Source organism: Spea bombifrons, chromosome 4, assembly GCF_027358695.1.
Source record: "Spea bombifrons isolate aSpeBom1 chromosome 4, aSpeBom1.2.pri, whole genome shotgun sequence".
Lineage (NCBI taxonomy): Eukaryota > Metazoa > Chordata > Amphibia > Anura > Pelobatidae > Spea > Spea bombifrons.
The window spans coordinates 50566226-50586149 of NC_071090.1; the positions used below are offsets into that span (position 1 = coordinate 50566226).

The following is a 19924-nucleotide window of genomic DNA, read 5'->3' on the forward strand; positions in this document are numbered from 1 at the left end:
TGATGACCTTCGTGGCAACCGCACTCCTAGAGGAATGGGCTCCAAACACGGAGGTGTCTACCCCAGCAAGACCCAGAACCCTCTTCAACCAACGAGCCAAGGTCGTAGAGGAAACTGGACCGAAAGGAGCCCTGAAGGATATAAAAAGGTTGGGATGAGACGCAGACCGCAACTGTGCTGTGCGCAGTTCATATTCCTTAAGACAAGCCACAGGACACAAAGAAGGAGTAGATGGAAAAGCCGGGTAAGAAACAGACTTGATAGAAGTCTTGGTACGCCTGGATATATTAAAAGTAACACCCGCAGGGTCAAAAGAACGACTGTCAACATCCAAGGCGCGAACGTCCGCTACCCTCTTGCAGGAAACTAAACATAGCAGGGTAAGCAGTTTAGCCGACAAGTCCTTCAGAGAAAGGTCCTCATTCGGCGGCCATGAAGCTAAAAGGGAGAGAACGCAAGAAACATCCCAAGTGGTCGAATACCGAGGACGGGGAGGTCTGCTAAGCCTGGCACCCTTCATCAAACGACAAACCAGAGGATGTTGTCCTATCGGACAACCAAGGAGACCATCATGAGATGCCGAAATTGCCGACCGGTATACGTTGATGGTACGATAAGCTCTGCCTTCTTCAAAGAGAGACGAAAGAAATTGAAGAACCGCATTTAAAGGTGCAGAAGAGGGATCCAAGTTCCTAGCCAAGCACCAACCAGACCAAATTCTCCAAGCTGATCCATAAGCCTTCCTGGTTCCCGGGGCCCACGACGCTGCCAGGAGGCGCGAAGTCGTGTCCGAAAATCCGTGGATCGTCGAAAGTCCCCGGAAAGCAGCCACGCCACCAGGCGCAACGACCCGTCCAGAATCAAAGGATGGGAATGACCCTCCGGACTCAGCAGAAGGAGAGGAGAGTGGGGTAACAATCTGGGTGGATCGATCGACAGCTCCAACAACGGAGGAAACCATGGCTGCGACCTCCAAAGCGGGGTGATGAGCACCAGTTGAACACCCTGGCGCCGAACTTGTAGCAAGGTGCGTGGTATCATGGAAAACGGGGGGAAGGCATATTGGGTGCCCCCGGTCCAATCCTGAGCGAACGCGTCCACCGCCAACGCTTCTGGATCCGGTCTCCAGCTGAAGTACCGCGGAAGTTGCGTGTTGAGTCTGGAGGCGAACAGGTCTGTACAAAAAGGACCCCAGATCGAAACGATAGAATGAAACACCTCCGGATCTAACCTCCAATCGCTGGAATCCCGCAGATATCGAGAATACCAATCGGCCACGGAGTTGTGCAACCCAGGGAGATACTCCGCATGGACCACAATGTTCCTGCTGAGACAGTAATCCCAGAACTGGCGAGCCAAATCCGCCAGGGACTTGGAGTGGGTACCGCCGAAATGATTGACGTACCGCACTGCCGAAACATTGTCCATCCGGAGTCTGACGCAGACGTTGGCATGGTCCTTTGAAAAACTGCGGATTGCAAAAGACCCGGCCAGTAACTCCAGAGAGTTGATATGAAGACCGGCTTCCTCCGGGGACCACCTGCCTCCCGTAGTGAGTCCTTCGCAATGAGCACCCCAGCCGTGAAGGCTGGCGTCCGAATCGATGGTGAAATCCGGACGAGGACCCACGATGGCCTTGCCATTCCACGCTTCCAGATTCCGGATCCACCATTGTAACTCGACCCTCGAATCCGCGTCCAGAGAAACGAGATCCGCATAGGACGCTCCGTCGCGAAGATGAGCGATTTTCAAGCGTTGGAGAGCCCGATAGTGGAGCGGAGCCGGAAAAATCGCTTGAATCGAAGACGTAAGCAACCCCACAATCCTGGCCAGGAAACGAATTGAGATGGTCGGGCGTTGCAGAGCACGAGTCAGTTCCTTGCGAATAGAACGAATCTTGGAAGTCGGGAGACTGAGCATTTCTTGATCCGCGTCCACCACGAACCCCAGAAACTCCATTCTGTGGGAAGGTGTCATACAGGATTTCTCCTCGTTGATGAGGAAACCCAGTTCCGAAAGGAACGAGATTGACAAGCGTAGATGAGACAGCAGAGTGTGACGATCCTGAGCCATGAGTAGAATATCGTCCAAGTAAATGATAAGTCTCACCCCTTGCGTGCGAAGCCACGATACCACAGGACGAAGCAACTTGGTGAAACACCATGGAGCCGACGAGAGCCCAAAGGGAAGACATGTAAAGCGCCATTTCCGCTCTTTCCAATAGAACTGCAGGAGATCCCGCGACTGGACCGCCATGGGAACCGTGAGGTAAGCATCCCGCAGATCCAACTTCACCATCCAATCGTTCCGTAACAGTAAGTCGCGAAGAAGGTGAATCCCCTCCATCTTGAAATGCCTGTAACGTACCAAAAGGTTTAGCGATTTTAAATTGATTACCGGACGAAAACCACCGCCCTTCTTTTGGACCAGAAATATGTTGCTGACATAGCCTGGGGATTCGTCTGAGGCCACTTCTATAGCGCCTTTTGTCCACAGAGAGGTCAATTCGGCGTCTATGAGCAGTTGGTCCTGTTGGGAAAACATAATAGGAGACGGAAGGATCTGCTGATACGGATAAGAAATCAGTTCTATCCTGTAACCCCGGACACAATCTAGGACCCACGTGTCCGCCGTAAGATCTTTCCAAGCTTGGAAAAAAAGACGGAGACGTCCGCCCACCTGAAGCGGGAAAGAAGGGATGGTTAGTAGTGTACTCACCATAGGGACGTCGATGACCTCGTCCGGAACCCCTGGATCGCCACGGCCTGGCTCGTGAAGGGAAGAACGGTGAGGGTTGCTTGAACTCCCGACGTGGAGGGAGTTGCGTGAAGGAGCCTCTGGAAGTTCGGGAAGAACTGAAGGCATTACGGCCGGCAAGACGGCCCCTGAATCTGCCGGCCCTGGTGGAGACCCGAGGCTCAAACACCCGTTTCATCGATGATTGGGCTTTGTCCAATGCGGTGAAAGCCCCAACAAATTGACCTAGTTCTTTTATAAAGGAATCTCCAAACAGGAGACCCTGAGCATCCTTACCCGCCTCCGACAAGGCGAGATTGGCCAATTTAGGCTCCACCTTTAGAAGGATGGCCTTACGTCTCTCAATGCAGAAGGAAGTATTAACATTCCCTGCGATACAGATCGCCCTTTGGATCCACCCCAAGAGGGTGTCTGGGTCAACTGATTCCCCTTTCTCTTTGGCATGGGACGCCAATTCAAATAATTTTGTTAAAGGGCCAAACACATCCAGGTGTTTATCCTGGCAGGATTTAAGGGCAGACTCTAAACCCTTCCTAGGGTTCCAGCCAGATTTTGCTAAATACTGGACCATTTTTGGATCCACCGAAGGGGTTTCACAAACCTTATTAGGGACAATAGGGCGTGGACATTCCGCTCGTAGTTTATTTCTTGCGGATTTAGACAGAGGACACCTGACCCACTTTTCAAGATATTGGGCAATATGAACAGATGGCACCCATTCTGATGAACGAGGGTGGTGAAGACTTTCAGGGTCAAAAAGGCATTCTCCCTGAGGGTCAAGAATCCCTGGTGAGGATGAAGAGTGAGAGACCCCTGGGTCCTCTTGTTTGGGGGAACCTGGTTCCAAGGAATCAAAAGGTTCCTCATCCAAATCCTCATCAAAATCAGAGGAATCCTCTGGTGGTACGACCTCCTCAGCGGAATCAAGCTCCGAATCTGAGTCCTCGGGGAGTGTCTTAGCACACTTCCACCGCCGCGCCCGTTCTGCCTGGCGCGGATAGGCTCTCTTGCGCGCTGAAGCCACGCTATCTAGGGCGGTATGAGCATCGCCATGTTCAGTAATTCTGGAGGTCGGGGGTTCAAGGTGTCTTTGTTTGGCCGCTGCCTTTTTATGTGCTGTCACTTTAAGAGGTGCCGAAGCACCTTGGAGAGAACAGGTATTAATTGCTTGGGCAATAGACTGTGACAGAGTAGATGTCATAGATCCCATAGCAGCCAAAATAGCATCAGACACAGACTTTTGTAAGTCTAAATGAGGCCCAGAAGTAGAAGGGAGACTACTACTCCCACTAGTCACAGGCAAAATCGGTTCTGCTTCCAAATCCCCCAGGGAAATAACATTGTCTGCCTGAGAAGGCACTTCTTTGACAGGCTTAGGCATGATAATAATCGGCAGAAAATAATTAATTAATTAATTGCAGAACAGCCAAGTCAAATCCTAATGCCAAATAGTGAAAACGGGAATATAAGCAAAGATCCTAGTAAGAGCACCAGGTTGGGAGCTTACCCCTGCCTGGGCGAGCAAAAACGCTGTCCGGACGAGAGAGGACGACGGAGAGTATACCAGAGCCGCAGAGCCGCGTGTATGAAAAACCGCGAAGGAGCTGAGGTGAAGCGGCAGCCGCGCGCATGCGCGGAAAACCAATAGAGCGTCTCAGAAAGACGCGAGTAAAGAGAAAACTCTCGGCAGACAACGCCGGCAACGTAATAAAGGAAACAGCAAGTAGGACATATCGGAAGGGAAAGGTAAGTAACGAGGACCGAAACGGAACTCGAAACGGAAGAAAAAACAAAATAACCCTTAACGAAGGGGAAATCAATAAAAGGAGGGCAAAACCAAGACAAAAAATAAATTAGCGAATAAGAACCTGCAACAAATACATGAAAAGCAAACCCAGAAAAACGATATAGCAGGGAACCAAACAGAAAAATATATGAAATAAATACTAAATAAATATTCAATAAATAGTCAGGCACATAGAATAACGAAATACACTGGATGATACTTATCTGATCCAGTGAGCAGCAAAGAAAGAGGATGATTTCCGGGAGGAGACTGGTTTTATAATGTATACTGTGTGGTGATTGGCTGTTGGGGCCACATATTGTGTTTTACTTTTTTCTCTGTTAATATTTTCTTGCTGCTATTTGTTTCCAGTAAAGAAAGAGTTAAGCAATAGGAGCCTCCGTGTCTTGTCATAAAATTGTGTTTTTACTCAGGGCCGGACTGGGAACGAAAAGCAGACCAGGAAACATTTGGAGACCAGCCCCATATAGTTTATCTCGCAGTCGAGCACTTATACCCACACACACCCCTTATACATACCCGAGTCACACTATTTGCCATACAAATAACTATAAAAACATTCTTTTTATCACATTATTTGTATTAAAATGCCAGGTTCCATTTTATTCAGTGGAACAAAACACTGATCACATTATTCTTCACGATATTCTTGTAAGAAATTTTTATTTCTTTATTAATTCATGTAAACAATTTTTTTCATATTTAATAAAAGCTATGATTGAGAAAAATATTTTTGTTTTTATTTCCTTTTATTTGCCAACCTGCCCCCTCAGTTATGCACATCTGCCCCCAGGCTTGCCACTCTGCCCCCAGAAATGCCTTTTAACCCCCTATATGCCACTCTGCCTCCAGAAATGCCTTATACCCCTATATGCCAGGGGCATATCATGGGACATAGTGGCATACAGGGGGTTGAAAGGCATTTATAGAGGCAGAGTGGCATAAAGGGAGTTAAAAGCCATATCATGGGGCACTCTGCCTCCAGAAAAGCCTTATGGCCCCAATACCCCCCGACATACCACTGCTTCTGAGTCCCTGGTGTCCGGTGAGGGCAGCGGGCGGAGGCCGGCATTCATGAAGTTAAAGGGGCTGGCATGCGCGGTGCATGCACGCCAGCCCCTTTAACTTCATTAGGCACCGAGAGGAGGCGGCCCGGCTGCCGCTTTCAATCCCACTTGCAGTCGCTTAGCGGCTGTTTTGAAGGTTGGTCTGCCGGCCACCTGGCCCATGGATCGACCAACCCACCGGGAAATTTCCCGGTATCCCAGTGGGCCAGTCTGGCGCTGTTTTTACTGGCTGCAGCGCTGTGTCGTGTCTGTACGTGTTGGGTAGCTTGCATTCTGCACAGCACACAAAAAAGTACAGTTCCACTTAGACAAAACGTTAACTGAAATTAAGCAGTCATTTTATTCTGTCTCCTGAAATATTAATCTTACAAAAACTACACAGAGTTTTCATAGGACAACAACAATCAGTGCCTGCTTTTGTGTCACGATTAAGTGTTCCCATCAACAACAACAAAAAAAAACTAATAAGACTTATTATTTACTTTACTTATTTCCAGAAGTGATTTGGACCCATTTAGTGTGCAAAAAATAAAAATTGTTGCAAAAAGATTACATTCAGCAGAAATAGTCGGTGAAATAGCACTTTTAACAACGGCTCTGATTCAGTATGACAGTGCCACCATGCTGGCGTGGCTGCCCTTTGTTCTATGACTCTGGTGAAACTGACACAACTACTTGTAAAGTCTAATACCAACACATGTGAAAACTGGCACAATGCCAGGACAACAAAAATATGGCGAAAACACTCTCTAAATGAGGCTGCTGAAAAGGCGCACACAAGCCAAATTACACATTTTGCAAGACTATCACCAACTATTACCATACATAAGTAAACTCAACACATCACAAAACACCAGATAACCTGCAAAACACAACACATATGTATGTTAACTTTGTTAACCACCCCACATTGTAGGCATTCCTCCCTAACGAATGTACAGTATTCTCGTATAATCCTGGTCTCCCAGACTTTAGCCACCTCTGATCATTGGCTTTCTGTCCTTATTTTAAAATGATGTATTCAAAAGCTGGACCCTGAAATCTGAGACTGTTATTTACAGTTTATTCTAGTAAAATTAATATTTGGAAAAATCAGTGAAAATGAAAAGTAGTGTTTATAGGCCAAGGCTTTCAAAACATTGGGTTCATCTAGTTCATCTGCCCTTATTCCTTACTTGGCCGTTGGTCTTGTTTCATATTCAGAATAACCTTATACATAGGTATCACGTGTCTCTGTCAGGTTAATGCCCGAGGAAATACCCCAGTTGTCATAATGCATTTTTTTTAACATAGAATATCGTACATGTTTGTCTCAATACTCTTAGTACACCCCCTGACGAAGCTCATTGTAGTGAAACGTACGTTGGGGTTGGTACAATTGGACTTGGCACCATTCATTAATAACCTTTCTGCTGTTTTCAGCCTTGCTTCTAGGTTTGGTTAGTAACTTTTGAGCACCGATGTACCATTGCTTTATGTTATTTCATTTGCTCCTTTTCACTTTATCGCTGTGGTCATCCTTGTGTTTCTTATTTGTGCCTTCATATACATACGTATTTCCATCCTAGCTCCTGTAGTCTTGTGCCTCTGTTCATATGTACCTTCCTATATGTGTCTTGGTGCCGAGATGCTTTTATATTATATATATTTTTTTATATGTATTGAAATCATATTGTTTAATAAAGATTTACTTTGTATATACCCTTTTTCCTTACGTGCTCTCCTTGCTATAGGTTTTGGTGTTTATATATGTACAGTGCACGTACCTCTACCATCATTGGTAGTTTGTTCGTTTTTGGTGATTTTTTAATTTCATTTTTAATTTTAATGCTGTTAAACTATACATATATCTAATATAGATCGCACAGTGTTGTCACCGAAATGCTTTGGAAATCAAATACATCAACCATTTATATCTTATCTGAGGCCTTTTAATTATGTCCATTGAATTGTATACATTACTGGAAGCATGCTAAAAAAGCTAAAATATCAAGATTACACTTCAGGGGAAGGTCCCATCTTTTCATGTGACATATTTCAAAGAGCTACAATGTAGTATTAATTATACACTAACCAAAACCATATTTATATTCTATGTATCCAATGTATTGACACACATTTATATATATATATATATATATATATATATATATATATATATATATATATAAGAAATACAGAATTTCAGACAATTTTCTTTTAAGGGAGAAACCTTCAATACTAGTATTATAGCTCTTTTTATCATCGGAAAACCACCACCACCACTAAAAATAGGTAGCTCACTGGTTGCATGGATAGCATACATTTATATATCCGTGCTACAAAGTGTAGAAAGAGCCTCGCATAATAGCACAGCGTTATGTGCCGTTTTACAAGATTACTTTCATTGAAACAAGAGATTTTGCCTCAATTTATCCCACTAGTCGTGTTCTGTGTCAAATGCCTGCTGTCTTTCTTGCTTTAAAAGGAATTTAAAAATACCTTAGCAAGCAGCCTACGCAGTACAAGCTGAGAGGGTAAAATAATGGGTGCATTAATTGAGATTTTTACTACAGTTTTGCAGCAGTTACAGCTATTCAATTTTAAGACACAACCTCCTTTGTACAAAACATTTTCATAGTTTATTGTCTTATTACTTGCCTTTAGTCATTTTCTGGTAAGCATTATACAGTGCTCAAAAGGATACATTCTACAAATTAAACCATCTGATTAAAAGCAAAAAAAAATGTCCTATTGAGCTATATAATTTTATTCTGGTGTTCACATTTAGCACCCACAGAAAAGATAATGCTTCAAGCAAGGAACTTTTAAAAACATGCATATAAACTATAGATGATCTGCTATTCATTCTTTATATCAGGATCAGACAGGTTGCGTTAATGTGGTCCAAAGCACATCAATGGGTTAGCTCCTGAAAAATGTTATTCCTAAGCAAAGTTTTTGAGTAAACCCAATTCTATCACCATTCACTGACCCTGCGGAATAATATAGTGTATTGCTCATCATAGGAAGTAGCCTTATGTTGCCGTTCAATTGGGGGGCAAAAATCATGAATGTTCCATGTAAGAAGACTGGATCCACTAGAATTGGACATTAGTCATTGAAGAATGGAGGAATAAGGCTGTCTGGGCCCATCCCGCCTTGGAGTGGAAGGCTACATTTATACGGAAAGGTGCATTTATAAAGGATTACGTTTCTCTTAAAAGTTGATCCAGGTTAACGTTTCATAATGATTATGGGTGATGGTTCTAGATTCCAGTTTTGGTTTTACTCCAAATAACTGTCTACTAAGTAAGCCCCTTGAATGAGTTTTGTTAAACTGTTTGTTCAGTTTTTTTATTATTATTATTGTTATGATTTGATTTAGGGGGTCCTAATTGTACCTGTACGTCAGCCCACTACTCATACTTAGAGTTTAAGCTCAACAAGTCAGAGACATTCTGTCTGTATAATGCTGTACTTCGTATAGGACTGCATTTGTATATTTGCCATTTTATTACACTGTAAATTATAACGTTAAATCTAAATATACATATATTAAGCACCACATTAGACTCTATCCATGATCCTACAATACTAGACATTCTTAAGGCTCTTTTAGATTATGTTTAAAGTGTAATCATAGAAGCAAATGTATGTTTATGATGTTGATTAATGTAGTAATCATTGTATAATCCTGGATTTGCTTAGTATTACTGTGACCAGATGGCTTCAGATTATTAAAAAGAGGCTGTTGGCGTTGCTTCCATTTGCTATTGAAGCTAATGCAATGTATCTTTAGAAAAATCACTGCCACGTGATATAATATACTTGAATGGGATAAACATCCCGCCAAGGAATACAAATCCATCTGGTCTCCCTCATTTTGCTCTCCTCCATGTATCACATCCAGATAGACATTTAATGAGTTTCATGGTTGTGGAACTAATGGGAGTTTAAGAGCATACATCAAATTTTAGTTCAAGTATTGTAAACTTAATGTTGAGTCTGGGGTGCTAGCCTGGGTCAGACTTAGGTCAGTGACCCTTGTAAATACAGCACTCATGCTTAACATCGCTGTCTTCAAGGGGCTTGTAAGCAGGGTCATGTAAAAAATGTTGCGCGACAAAGATGGTAATAGGGCGACAGCAGCATGGCAACTCACGCAAAGATCGCAAGCTGCAATGAAAACAGGTCTCTCCAGTTAAAGTAAGGCAAAGGGAAGGACAGAGTGAGCTGTGAGTTAGTAAGTGTATGGCGTTATTGAGTGTGTATGTGTATAGTGTTAGAGAGAGTGAATGTGTGTCTGTGTACAGTGTTAGTGGGTATATGCTGTAAGCATGTGTTAGTGTATGGTGCTGGTGTGAGTGTGTATGTCAACATATGGTGTTGGAATGTAAGTTGGTGGTGTGAGGGAGAGAAGGGAGATAACATAGCATGTGTATATATGTGTAAGTATATGTATGTCGATAGAGTGAGTATTTTTGTTAGTATTAGCATGTTTTTTTTAGTTTGAAGGGGGCTGAAGAAATGCTGCACCCAGTTGCCTCCAACCCCAGGCTTTCTGGCCATAATAGAGGTGGGTTTCATATAATATTGCTTTTCACTACTAATAATCTTTGAGACTGTAACTTATTAAAATACACCCACCATATATAAACTAAAAAAAAAACCTTTGTAAACACATGCTATAGATATGAATGTGCAATAAGTTTATTTTGAAAGGGTTATGTATGCATCCTGGTACATTGATCCAGATATGCAAGAGAAGCTTAACAGTCGTTACTCCTGGTAATTGGGGGAATACATTAGCTGTAACAATAAAACAAATAAAAATAGAGCTAGAGTGTGCAAAGGATTTTAATGACCTCCTCTTTTATTCTGTCATTGAGCTGCATGATAATGGATTTTTGACTGTTCAGTTTTGTATTGCATTAAAATGCTGGCACATTACATTTAATGAAAGGGTAAAAATAATATGTTAGGACTATGTGTGCATGTGCTTTATGTATTCACCTCTGTTAAAACCAGTTAAGGTTTAGAGGGGCTCTACAAATTAGGTTGTGTGATCATTATTGTTGCTTACTGAACAGGCTTTATAAACTAGCCTCTTGCTGATTCTGTGCTCAGCTGTACTTCTACCTCTGGTGCTCCAGCTTTCACTTTTGCTATCTTTTGGTTGAATTTTTGATTACCTTGCGACGTTGTTTTCTCACATAGGCTTGTTTAACGGATTTCCTTTTTTGTTATTTTTAATGGAACTGGTGGTTCTGGTATAAAAACGTAGGGGTTCAGGTTTAGAGTTCGGTTGGTCATCCTACACAGACCTTCTAAAGTTACATTTATAGATGTGCTCCGTGATATAGTATCATGGCAATGCTGCCTGACAGAAGTCCTAAAGCAGCCTCTAAGAAATTAATGTTTCCTGCTTACCACAAAGATAGTGATCAGTAAAAAAAAAAAAAAAAATTAAAAAACCCAGCAGTGGTTTTATTTATGAGCCCCAGTAGATATGTGCTGTTTCTGGGAACAGGGACATTTAATGAAATATTTTAAACAATTACGTACGTGTGTTATGTCATATAAACCCCTCTACACACTTAATGATCATGAACATCTAAAAGTATTGTGGTGTCAAGAGACCAATAATGACAAATATTGTGCTAGGGCAGTGCGCAACTCAACACATCGCTACTACTATCCCATCCTGACTCTAGAGCAGGGGCGTCCAACATGCCAGCCAGGGCAACCGATCTTACGCGAGCCGCACCTCAAGCCCTGCTACTTACTTGTGGGAGGGACTTCTGGACTGCACACAGAGGAAGCGGAGTTCACGTGACATCCTACTTCCTCTGTGCTTTAGCAGAGAAGGCAGAGGGAGGCCGCGCCCCATGCTGAAGTCTGTAAGCGGCATCGAGGAGCTGCCTTGCAGGTAAGGAGGTGGGGAGGGTGTTTGAATGAGTGTGTGTGATTGAGGGAATGAATCTGTGAATTAATGATTATATGAATAAATGAGTGTGTGTGTGTGTGTGTGATAGCATGGATGTGTAAGTGCTGGAACCTAGGCATGATGGGACTGTGATTGCTGTTAGCAATCACACTCCTATCATGCCAAGTCAGCCAGTACATGCTGAAACCTAGCTAGCTGCCCTTCTTGTGTAGTGATGCTGCCAGCAGTATGGGGTCTGCACATCACTTACAGCCACCCTGTACCAGCATGTATTGGCTGACTTGGCATGATAGGAGTGTGATTGCCAACAGCAATCACAGCGAGCACAGTCCCATCATGCCTAGGTACCAGCATTTACTGGTTGCCTGGGTTGCCAGCATTTACTGGTTGCCAAGTCATATTGCTAATTTTGTCCAATTGTGTGTTACCTACTTTTATTAAAAATGTGAGTTTTTATTATTATTTTTAAAGGTTGGGGTCATTTTCGGTTTTGGCTAAGTGAACCCTGAATGTTTTGGTCCAGAATTTTCATTTTAGTTCATCCCTAGAATAAATCTAGGGAATCCTGAATTTGTAGTCGCAAAACTTTCTAGGCCCAGAAATCAGTGAGAGGAAGAGTAAAGGTTTTGTGTCATTTTACTTTATTTTAATCTGCATATTTTATTAAAGGCCATATTTTTTGTCACAGTGAAAAATGAGTGCGGCCCGCGCACGTATACAATTCTGATGAAGTGGCCCACTGCAGAAAAAACTTGGACACCCCTGCTCTAGAGGTTTTAGTTTCAAATACAAACATGCTTTCAATCTTTTTTTTGTAAATTAGTAATTTGGTTTATATACTGTATATCAAGGCACCTTTCAGGTGATGACTGCACGGTAAATGATGACCTTAAGGATACATTTTTTATAGCATAAAAGGAAAAAAGTAGTAAGGTGAACATATGAAGTCTGGTGTTAGAAGTGTTAGCCTAGCAATTTCTTTATATTTTAAAACATATATATATATATATATATATATATATATATATATATATATATATATTATACACACACACAGTAATGCTAAGTCTATTAAGCCATTAAAGCTGCCATTGTGAAAATCAGTTTTGAATTATATTTCGGCATTGGAATCTTTTTTTTTTTTTGAAAGTACAGGTAAATTAAACATGACAAAGTAGACAAATCAGCGAGACAAGTGACAGGACAGATCAGGCAGATTTATTTGATGAGCAAAGGAAGGACAAGGCGACAGACGTGCATTCTTAAGGAAGATACTTCAAGCACTATTTGCACAGAACAGAATATTCAGTGGAAACCCTAATATTCAAAATAAAATATAATGATTTGCTACTAAAATCAGGATGGACCAAATCCCTAGACTATTACATGGACAAAAATAAATCAGATATTCAAGGATGTTAATTTTAGAAGGTTTATGAATCTTCTCTCCACAAGCAACTTCAGCAGGTTGAAAATGTAGCTATATTATTTATTTTGCACAAGGCTGGAAAAAAATCACATGCTATATTTGCTGCTATTAACAGCAAGGCATATTGCATTGTGCTACATTAATCATATTAGAGTCCCATAATTAACCCCTTAAGGACAATAGGGGTTATTACTCGTAGTATATTGTGGGACAACGGCTATTTTAACATTTTTCGGTGTTCCTGTTTAGCTGTGATTTTCTTCTTTCTCATTTCGTGCTCCCACACATATTATATATTGTTTTTTTCAGGACAAACAGGGCTTTCTTTAGATACCATTAATTTTATCATATCATCTAATTTACTATAAAAAAAAATGATAAAATATGGGGATTTTTTGTTAAAAAATTACTTTTTCTCACTTTTTAAACAAAAAACTTTTACTCATCTGCAAAAACGAATGAAAAAACCTGCTAAATAGATTCTACTATTTGTCCTGAGTTTAGAAATACCCAATGTTTTTATGTTTTTTTGCTTTTTTCTGCACGTTATGGGGCAATAAGTACAGGTAGCGTTTTGCTATTTCAAAACCTTTTTTTCCAAATCTGGTAATTCTTCCCCCCATGTGCCATTTCGGGTATCTTTGAAGCCGGCCAATGCAATTTACCCCATCAAGTCATATATTTTTAAAAACTAGACACCCCAAGGTATTTCACATGCTGGTAATTTAACCCTTTCCATGCACTAATTTTACCACCAGCCTTTGTGAAACTTTATGGTAGTAAATTTTTTTGTATTTTTTTCCACACACGTTGTACTTCAGGTATAAAATTATCGCTCCTGGTATATGTCCGTGTCAAACAACACCCCAATATGTGTTCAGTAACATCTCCTGAGCGCAGTGATACCCCACATGCATGGGTTTGTTGGGTTATTTGGGAGGTAAAAGGCCGCCTTTGTGAGGTGTGTATTTTTTGGCCATTTAGACATCTGATCCTACTGCCCCCATGTCCCATATTTGGGACACCTTTGAACCCGGCCAATTCAATTTATCCCATCCACTCATGCATTTTTTAATACGAGACACCCTATGGGCATTTGTAATGCCAATATTTTAACTCTTTCCATGCTGGAATTTTTGTAAAGATAAAGAATTTTAGGACTTGCTTATTAATTTTTTTTTTTTTTTTTTGGTGACAGTGGGGATTTTTATATGTTACCATATTATTTTTATTTTTTTAAACATTTTTTAAAAATTTTTTTTTACATTTTTTTTTATTTATTTTTTTACTAATCACTCATTAGTGAGCTGGGCTCCATTGACCTTGCATGGTTGGATGCAGTACCTGCATTCAACCTGCAGGAGGAGCTCGAGAGTTCACAAGAGGGTCTGGATAGACCCTCTGTGAACTAAGATCTATTGTTAATTCCATCCTGTGAATGACGGCAACGTCATTCACAGGATGGCACTTGTGGTTGCTCTTCGGAGCAATCACAAGGTGATCGGGGGTCGGGGGCTAGTGTTGCTGATATGCCTCGATATCGAGGCATGTCAGTAACACCATTTATGCTTAGGAAGCGATTCAGATCGCTTCCTAAGCTGTTTTAGCCGGGCGGCATGATCGGTGCGGCGGCGGCCATTTTTCTTCCGGGGAGGGCTGCCCTCCCCGGATCCACGGTCAGCCTCACTTGGGAGGCTTCCGTGGATGCTGCAAAGCCGCCGATCGCGGCGAAAACGCCGCGATCGCGGCGATGCAGCTGTTTAACGGCAGCCCGTACATGTACGGGCATTGTCGTTAACCCGTTGCACGGCAACCCCGTACATGTACGTGGATTGTCGTTAAGGGGTTAATTGTAAGAACCAGATTCCACTACTAAAAGAAAATGCATCAGACAAAAATAGTTGTTTATAGAACGATCCAGAAGAAGAAGAAAAAAACCCATGAATTTATTAATGTAAAATAACAAAAGAATTCTCGTTACAAGCGAAACCCTGACCCACGGATTATATATACCGTATTTTCCGGCGTATAAGTCGACTGGGCGTATAAGACGACCCCCAACTTTTCCAGTTAAAATATAGAGTTTGGGCTATACTCGCCCTATAAGACTACCCCTCTACCCAGTATACAACAACCAGCCAATCATGGCAAGCGATGTACCTTACCGGTGATTGGCTGGTTGTTGTATACAAAGCCTGCTTGGATTGGGTGGGTAAGCTCTCCCTAACATATGCCTGTCTACACACACATGTATAGACATACACTGCCCTCACACAACCCTTCCTTTACATACATATACACGTACACACCAGCTTACAAACACACATATACACATACACTGCCCTTACACACACCTGTCCATACACATACACTGCCCATACACAGACATATACATACATACACTGGCCTTACACACACACACACACACACATATATATATACATATATCTACACATACTAACATATTAACTATAACTGCCCCTAAATTAACCCTAAACACCCTATTAACTATAACTGCCCCTAAATTAACCCTAAACACCCCATCAACCACAACTGCCCCTAAATTCACCCTGAAGACCCCATCAACCACAACAGCCCCTAAATTAACCCTAAACACCCCATCAACCACAACTGCCCCTAAATTCACCCTGAAGACCCCGTCAACCACAACTGCCCCTAAATTAACCCTAAACACCCCATCAACCACAACTGTCCCTAATTTAACCCTGAAGACCCCATCAAACACAACTGCCCCTAAATTAACCCTAAACAGCCCATTAACTATAACTTCCCCTAAATTAACCCCCACCTCTCCTAACTTTCAGCAGCCCAAATATTAATTTTATACTCAGTTAGATGAGTGTCACAGCCATGTGGACGCTACAGGAAATGGGCGGAGCCCATCAGCAATATCTTCCTCCCCGTCCCTCCCTGTTGTTACTGCCGATTGGCCCCGCCCCATTCTCCGGCAGTGATTGCAAGGAGGGACTGGTAAGTAGGAACTGCTGCTGTGAGTCACAAACTGATTATAAAACGAGGGGTGTTTTTCAGAGCGTTTGCTCTGAAAAAACCCTCATTTTATAATCGATAAAAATCTATTCAACTAATCAATAATGAAATTTGTTGGCAATGATTTTCATTATCGATTTTATCGATTAGTTGTTGCAGCCCTACTTGTGGTGGTAGAAAGCTATTGGCCACTGCCGAAACAATACTCGTCGGCTTCTTGTTTGAGACTTGTTGGTTTCAATTTAAATATATATGTGCTATCATCCAGTACAAGCAAAACAACTATGGGGTCCACCAAGCATGAACTGGATGGAATCGTAAAAACTTTGCTCAATATACTTGCACAAAAATATATCCATACATCCCAGAAGGATTCCAATCATGTTATAAATGGATGATAAAGTGGACCCAGGATGCCAACCATGCATCTCTTAGGTGAACTGCCGTTAAGTAGGAGTGCCTACTTGAAAGCCACCTTCATTAGCCAAGTGATCTGAAGTATTTTCTTTAATTCAGTCTTTGTTAAAAAAAAAAAAACTATCGTGAGATCAGCTGGCCAGCATGCAAGTAAAGATGCAAATAAAAATGTCTGATCCCTGGTGTCGTGTAACCCCCTACTCCCTCCCTTGACAGTTTTACTTTATGTACAAAAATATTTAAAAAAGCATCTGGGGAAATTGTACTTACTTTATAGTCTATTGTACAGGACAAACAATTAAATCCTATAATATATAAACAAATAGGAAAGAAGCTGTGCTACTTTTTTGCATAATGCTTGCTGGGTATGTAGTTGAGGTCAATTTGCAAATTAATGTTTGTTTCCTTTTTTAAAAAAAAAATATATAATCATTGGTGAAATATAGATATAAAAATAATTGTTATTCAAATGATATAGTGAATATAGATGAACTGAAAGAAAATATTAGGGATTTTGCATTTCAGTAATTGATTTTTAATGACAGATGCATTCTATAGTAATGACATACAACAGTACACTATAATATTATTTTAATTCTAAACTGGAATACGATGCCAAGACAACAAATAGTTCACCAGCAGTTTGCATATTAAACCAGATGACGCTATGATGAATAGAGCGCTTTGAAAATAGGTTTTAAAAAGAGATGATAGTTTGCCATCTAGTGGAAGCAAATCGAATTTCTTGGTTTATTTGCTATAGAAAGCATTTCTCCAAAACAACACTTACTAAAGCTGACATGTAAAGGAACTGCATTCTTCTTCTTTTGAAAAAAAATCCTATTTCATTTTTTTTCAGCTGGATAAATTGAGGACAAAAGTTTATAATGGGCAAAGTTTCTTAATATCTATCCTCAAGTGCATCAAGAGTGCATCTTCAGGATTATCTCACATGGGCACATGTATCGTGATTAGCGATTTACCTGTGTTGCTAAACTCTGAACTAGGGACATTGGACATGGGTGATGTAGTTTATCGGTTTTCTATCACTTTTGGAAAATGTAAAAAGATAAGGGTTCCCATTACCCCTGTTTCAGTTGCATATAAACTGCAGGTAACTAAAAGCGAGACCAAACATAATCCTTACCTCATGTTCCCACGAATTAGAAGACAGAGATTGTAGATGTGAGAAAAGATAAAAAGGAAAAGAATTGTGCTGAAAAACATGGTCATCCACGAGCCATGATCATCTCTGAACATTTTCAAGCGGAGTAACTGACCTAAAACAAAAACAGTGTTTATAGCTACATTCAGTAATTGTTCAAAGTTCCTGATTTTATTTCAATACACACAAATGGCATTATAACATATCTTAAATTGGCAAATGGACTTCTAGTTTGCAGCCTATTTCAGCATCTTTAAGAAAGTGGACTAAATTCCCTGTTTAAACTGCATCAGGTATTCCGCCAAACGTCTTCCCCACGTTTTATTACAATCTGGCTTGGCCATTAAGGTGAATAAACATTTACAAGCTAATCTATCTGAAACACTAGCACCTTCAAGGGGTTTGCCTCTTGCAAGATAATGCAGGGCTTAATTGTCACCGGGCTTTTAAATCTATTCTGATACATGCTTCTAACAAACAAATACTCTTTGCCTGCATCTTTTCTTCTTCAGTGTCCTTAATTACAGATGACAGACACTAAAAAACATAGCGTATCGTTGTATATACGTCTCTGCAGACAATTAAAATTGTGATTTATTTTGTTTCCATAATATACAAATATAAAAAAAAAAACCCAGCAGAAAGGAACTCATTGCGGAAAAAGCACTCCATTGTGAGGGAAATTAATTTAATTGTGCAAACATAAGCCCGTATTGAAAAGCAAACATTCGTTGGCAGTCATCTTGCCCAGTGAAATAGTGGTTCAGCGTTGGTACTGAAATTGAAGACCTGCATGCATCTACACAACACATTGAATACATTTTATGTTCCACAGCATGTTAGTGGAATACAACTACACAGGGTTTGAAGATCCGATGGAGGAAAATGCCCGTTTAAAATCAAAAATCCAAACCTGCTTTCTAAAGCACGTGACTGGAAGTGGAAATAACTCCTTATTAGAGCAAGGTAAGGATACGTTTTAGAAAATCCATGACACAGTTTGTGACATAGAGCATATGCTAATGAGTACAAAGAGTACCAAATTCTATTTCCAACTAAGTTAGAACAAATGATAAATGTCATAAATGCCAAAGGCACTGTTAACGTAAAGGGTGCGTATATTTTTTTAAAAATTTAGAAACCAAAAGTTTACATAAACATTTAAATACATAGAATGTTAAGTCAACCAAAATGTTGTATGTTTTTTCTCCATTCAAGGTTATTATCTGTATATGTCCGAGGAATAAATGAGAGTTTTGGCCAGTGGATGTTAAATACTATCCACATATAAAGCCATTTTACAACTGTGGTTCCCTCGGGTACCTATAACTATAGTATTCACCATAAAAAAGACTGGTTTGCTAGAAATGGATTGGAGAGAATGCTTTCACATTACGGACATATATTTAATGACTTGGTTTGGTATTCTCCCCCCCAAAAAATCCCTGTTTCAATCAGTCCGATTAATATAAGATATTGACCAAATCTTTTCTGTTTAGACTTAATTTCATCGTAACATTACAGAATTTGTCAGTGCTATGGAAAATGCATAAAAAGAAAGAACAAAAAAAAGAACAAAATTCTATATGAATGGATCTATAAAGGGAAAATATGAAACCAGAGTCATTGTAACAAACAAACCTTTGTGCTATCATCAAGAAAAATTACACTGGCTTTTAAATGCACAATCACAGATTACTCAACACGGGATGCACATCAGGACATACTTGAATTGAGGTGTCTCTGGGATGATGTTGACACACTGTTTTTAAATAGAGTCCTATATGATGTGTCTTACTTCCCAGATTCTGTTAAAAAATGTTTCAAATAGACTTAATGAAGGTTTAATTTTTTGCTTTGGGAGTAGGCTGCAACAGACATAGTGGTAGACACAATCGTTCCTCTGTAACATCTTTTTACATTTCCTTGCAAGAATAAACCCTTCATTTTCTAATAGAACAAACATCTTTTTGTTTTCTGTGCTATGTGTTCAGAAAGCATGAACCTTTAAACAAATGCGTGCTGGCACGTGGAAACCCCTTAATTCCCTTTAACAAACTTTATTCCCGATACTACTGGTATATGCATGATTATTTAGTACAAAAAGCTTTATTCGTACCACTTGATCCAAGAAAGAAGGTGATAAAAATCCTTAAAATGTATTTTTCCCTGTTATAACCTATATCTATATGTCCAAAAAATAAATTTAAAAAATCCTGAAAAAGAAAAGAGTTTTATCTGCAGGCTGACTGGTGCCAAAGAAGCCCAACATTGATAACAGAATAAAAACAAAATATACCTTTTTTAAATAAGGTATTCAGATATCACATAAGCTCCTTGAACA

At 40.7% G+C, this 19924-nt stretch overlaps 1 protein-coding gene across 1 annotated transcript in view; it reads right to left on the reverse strand.

Moving 5' to 3' along the window:
* Window positions 1-19924, reverse strand: part of TMEM117 (transmembrane protein 117) — a 106720-nt gene that overhangs the window by 74353 nt on the left and 12443 nt on the right. Inside the window, exon 3 of the mRNA XM_053465356.1 lies at window positions 17563-17695. Coding sequence (XP_053321331.1) covers window positions 17563-17695 — 133 coding nt within the window. The remainder of the gene's footprint in view (window positions 1-17562; window positions 17696-19924) is intronic.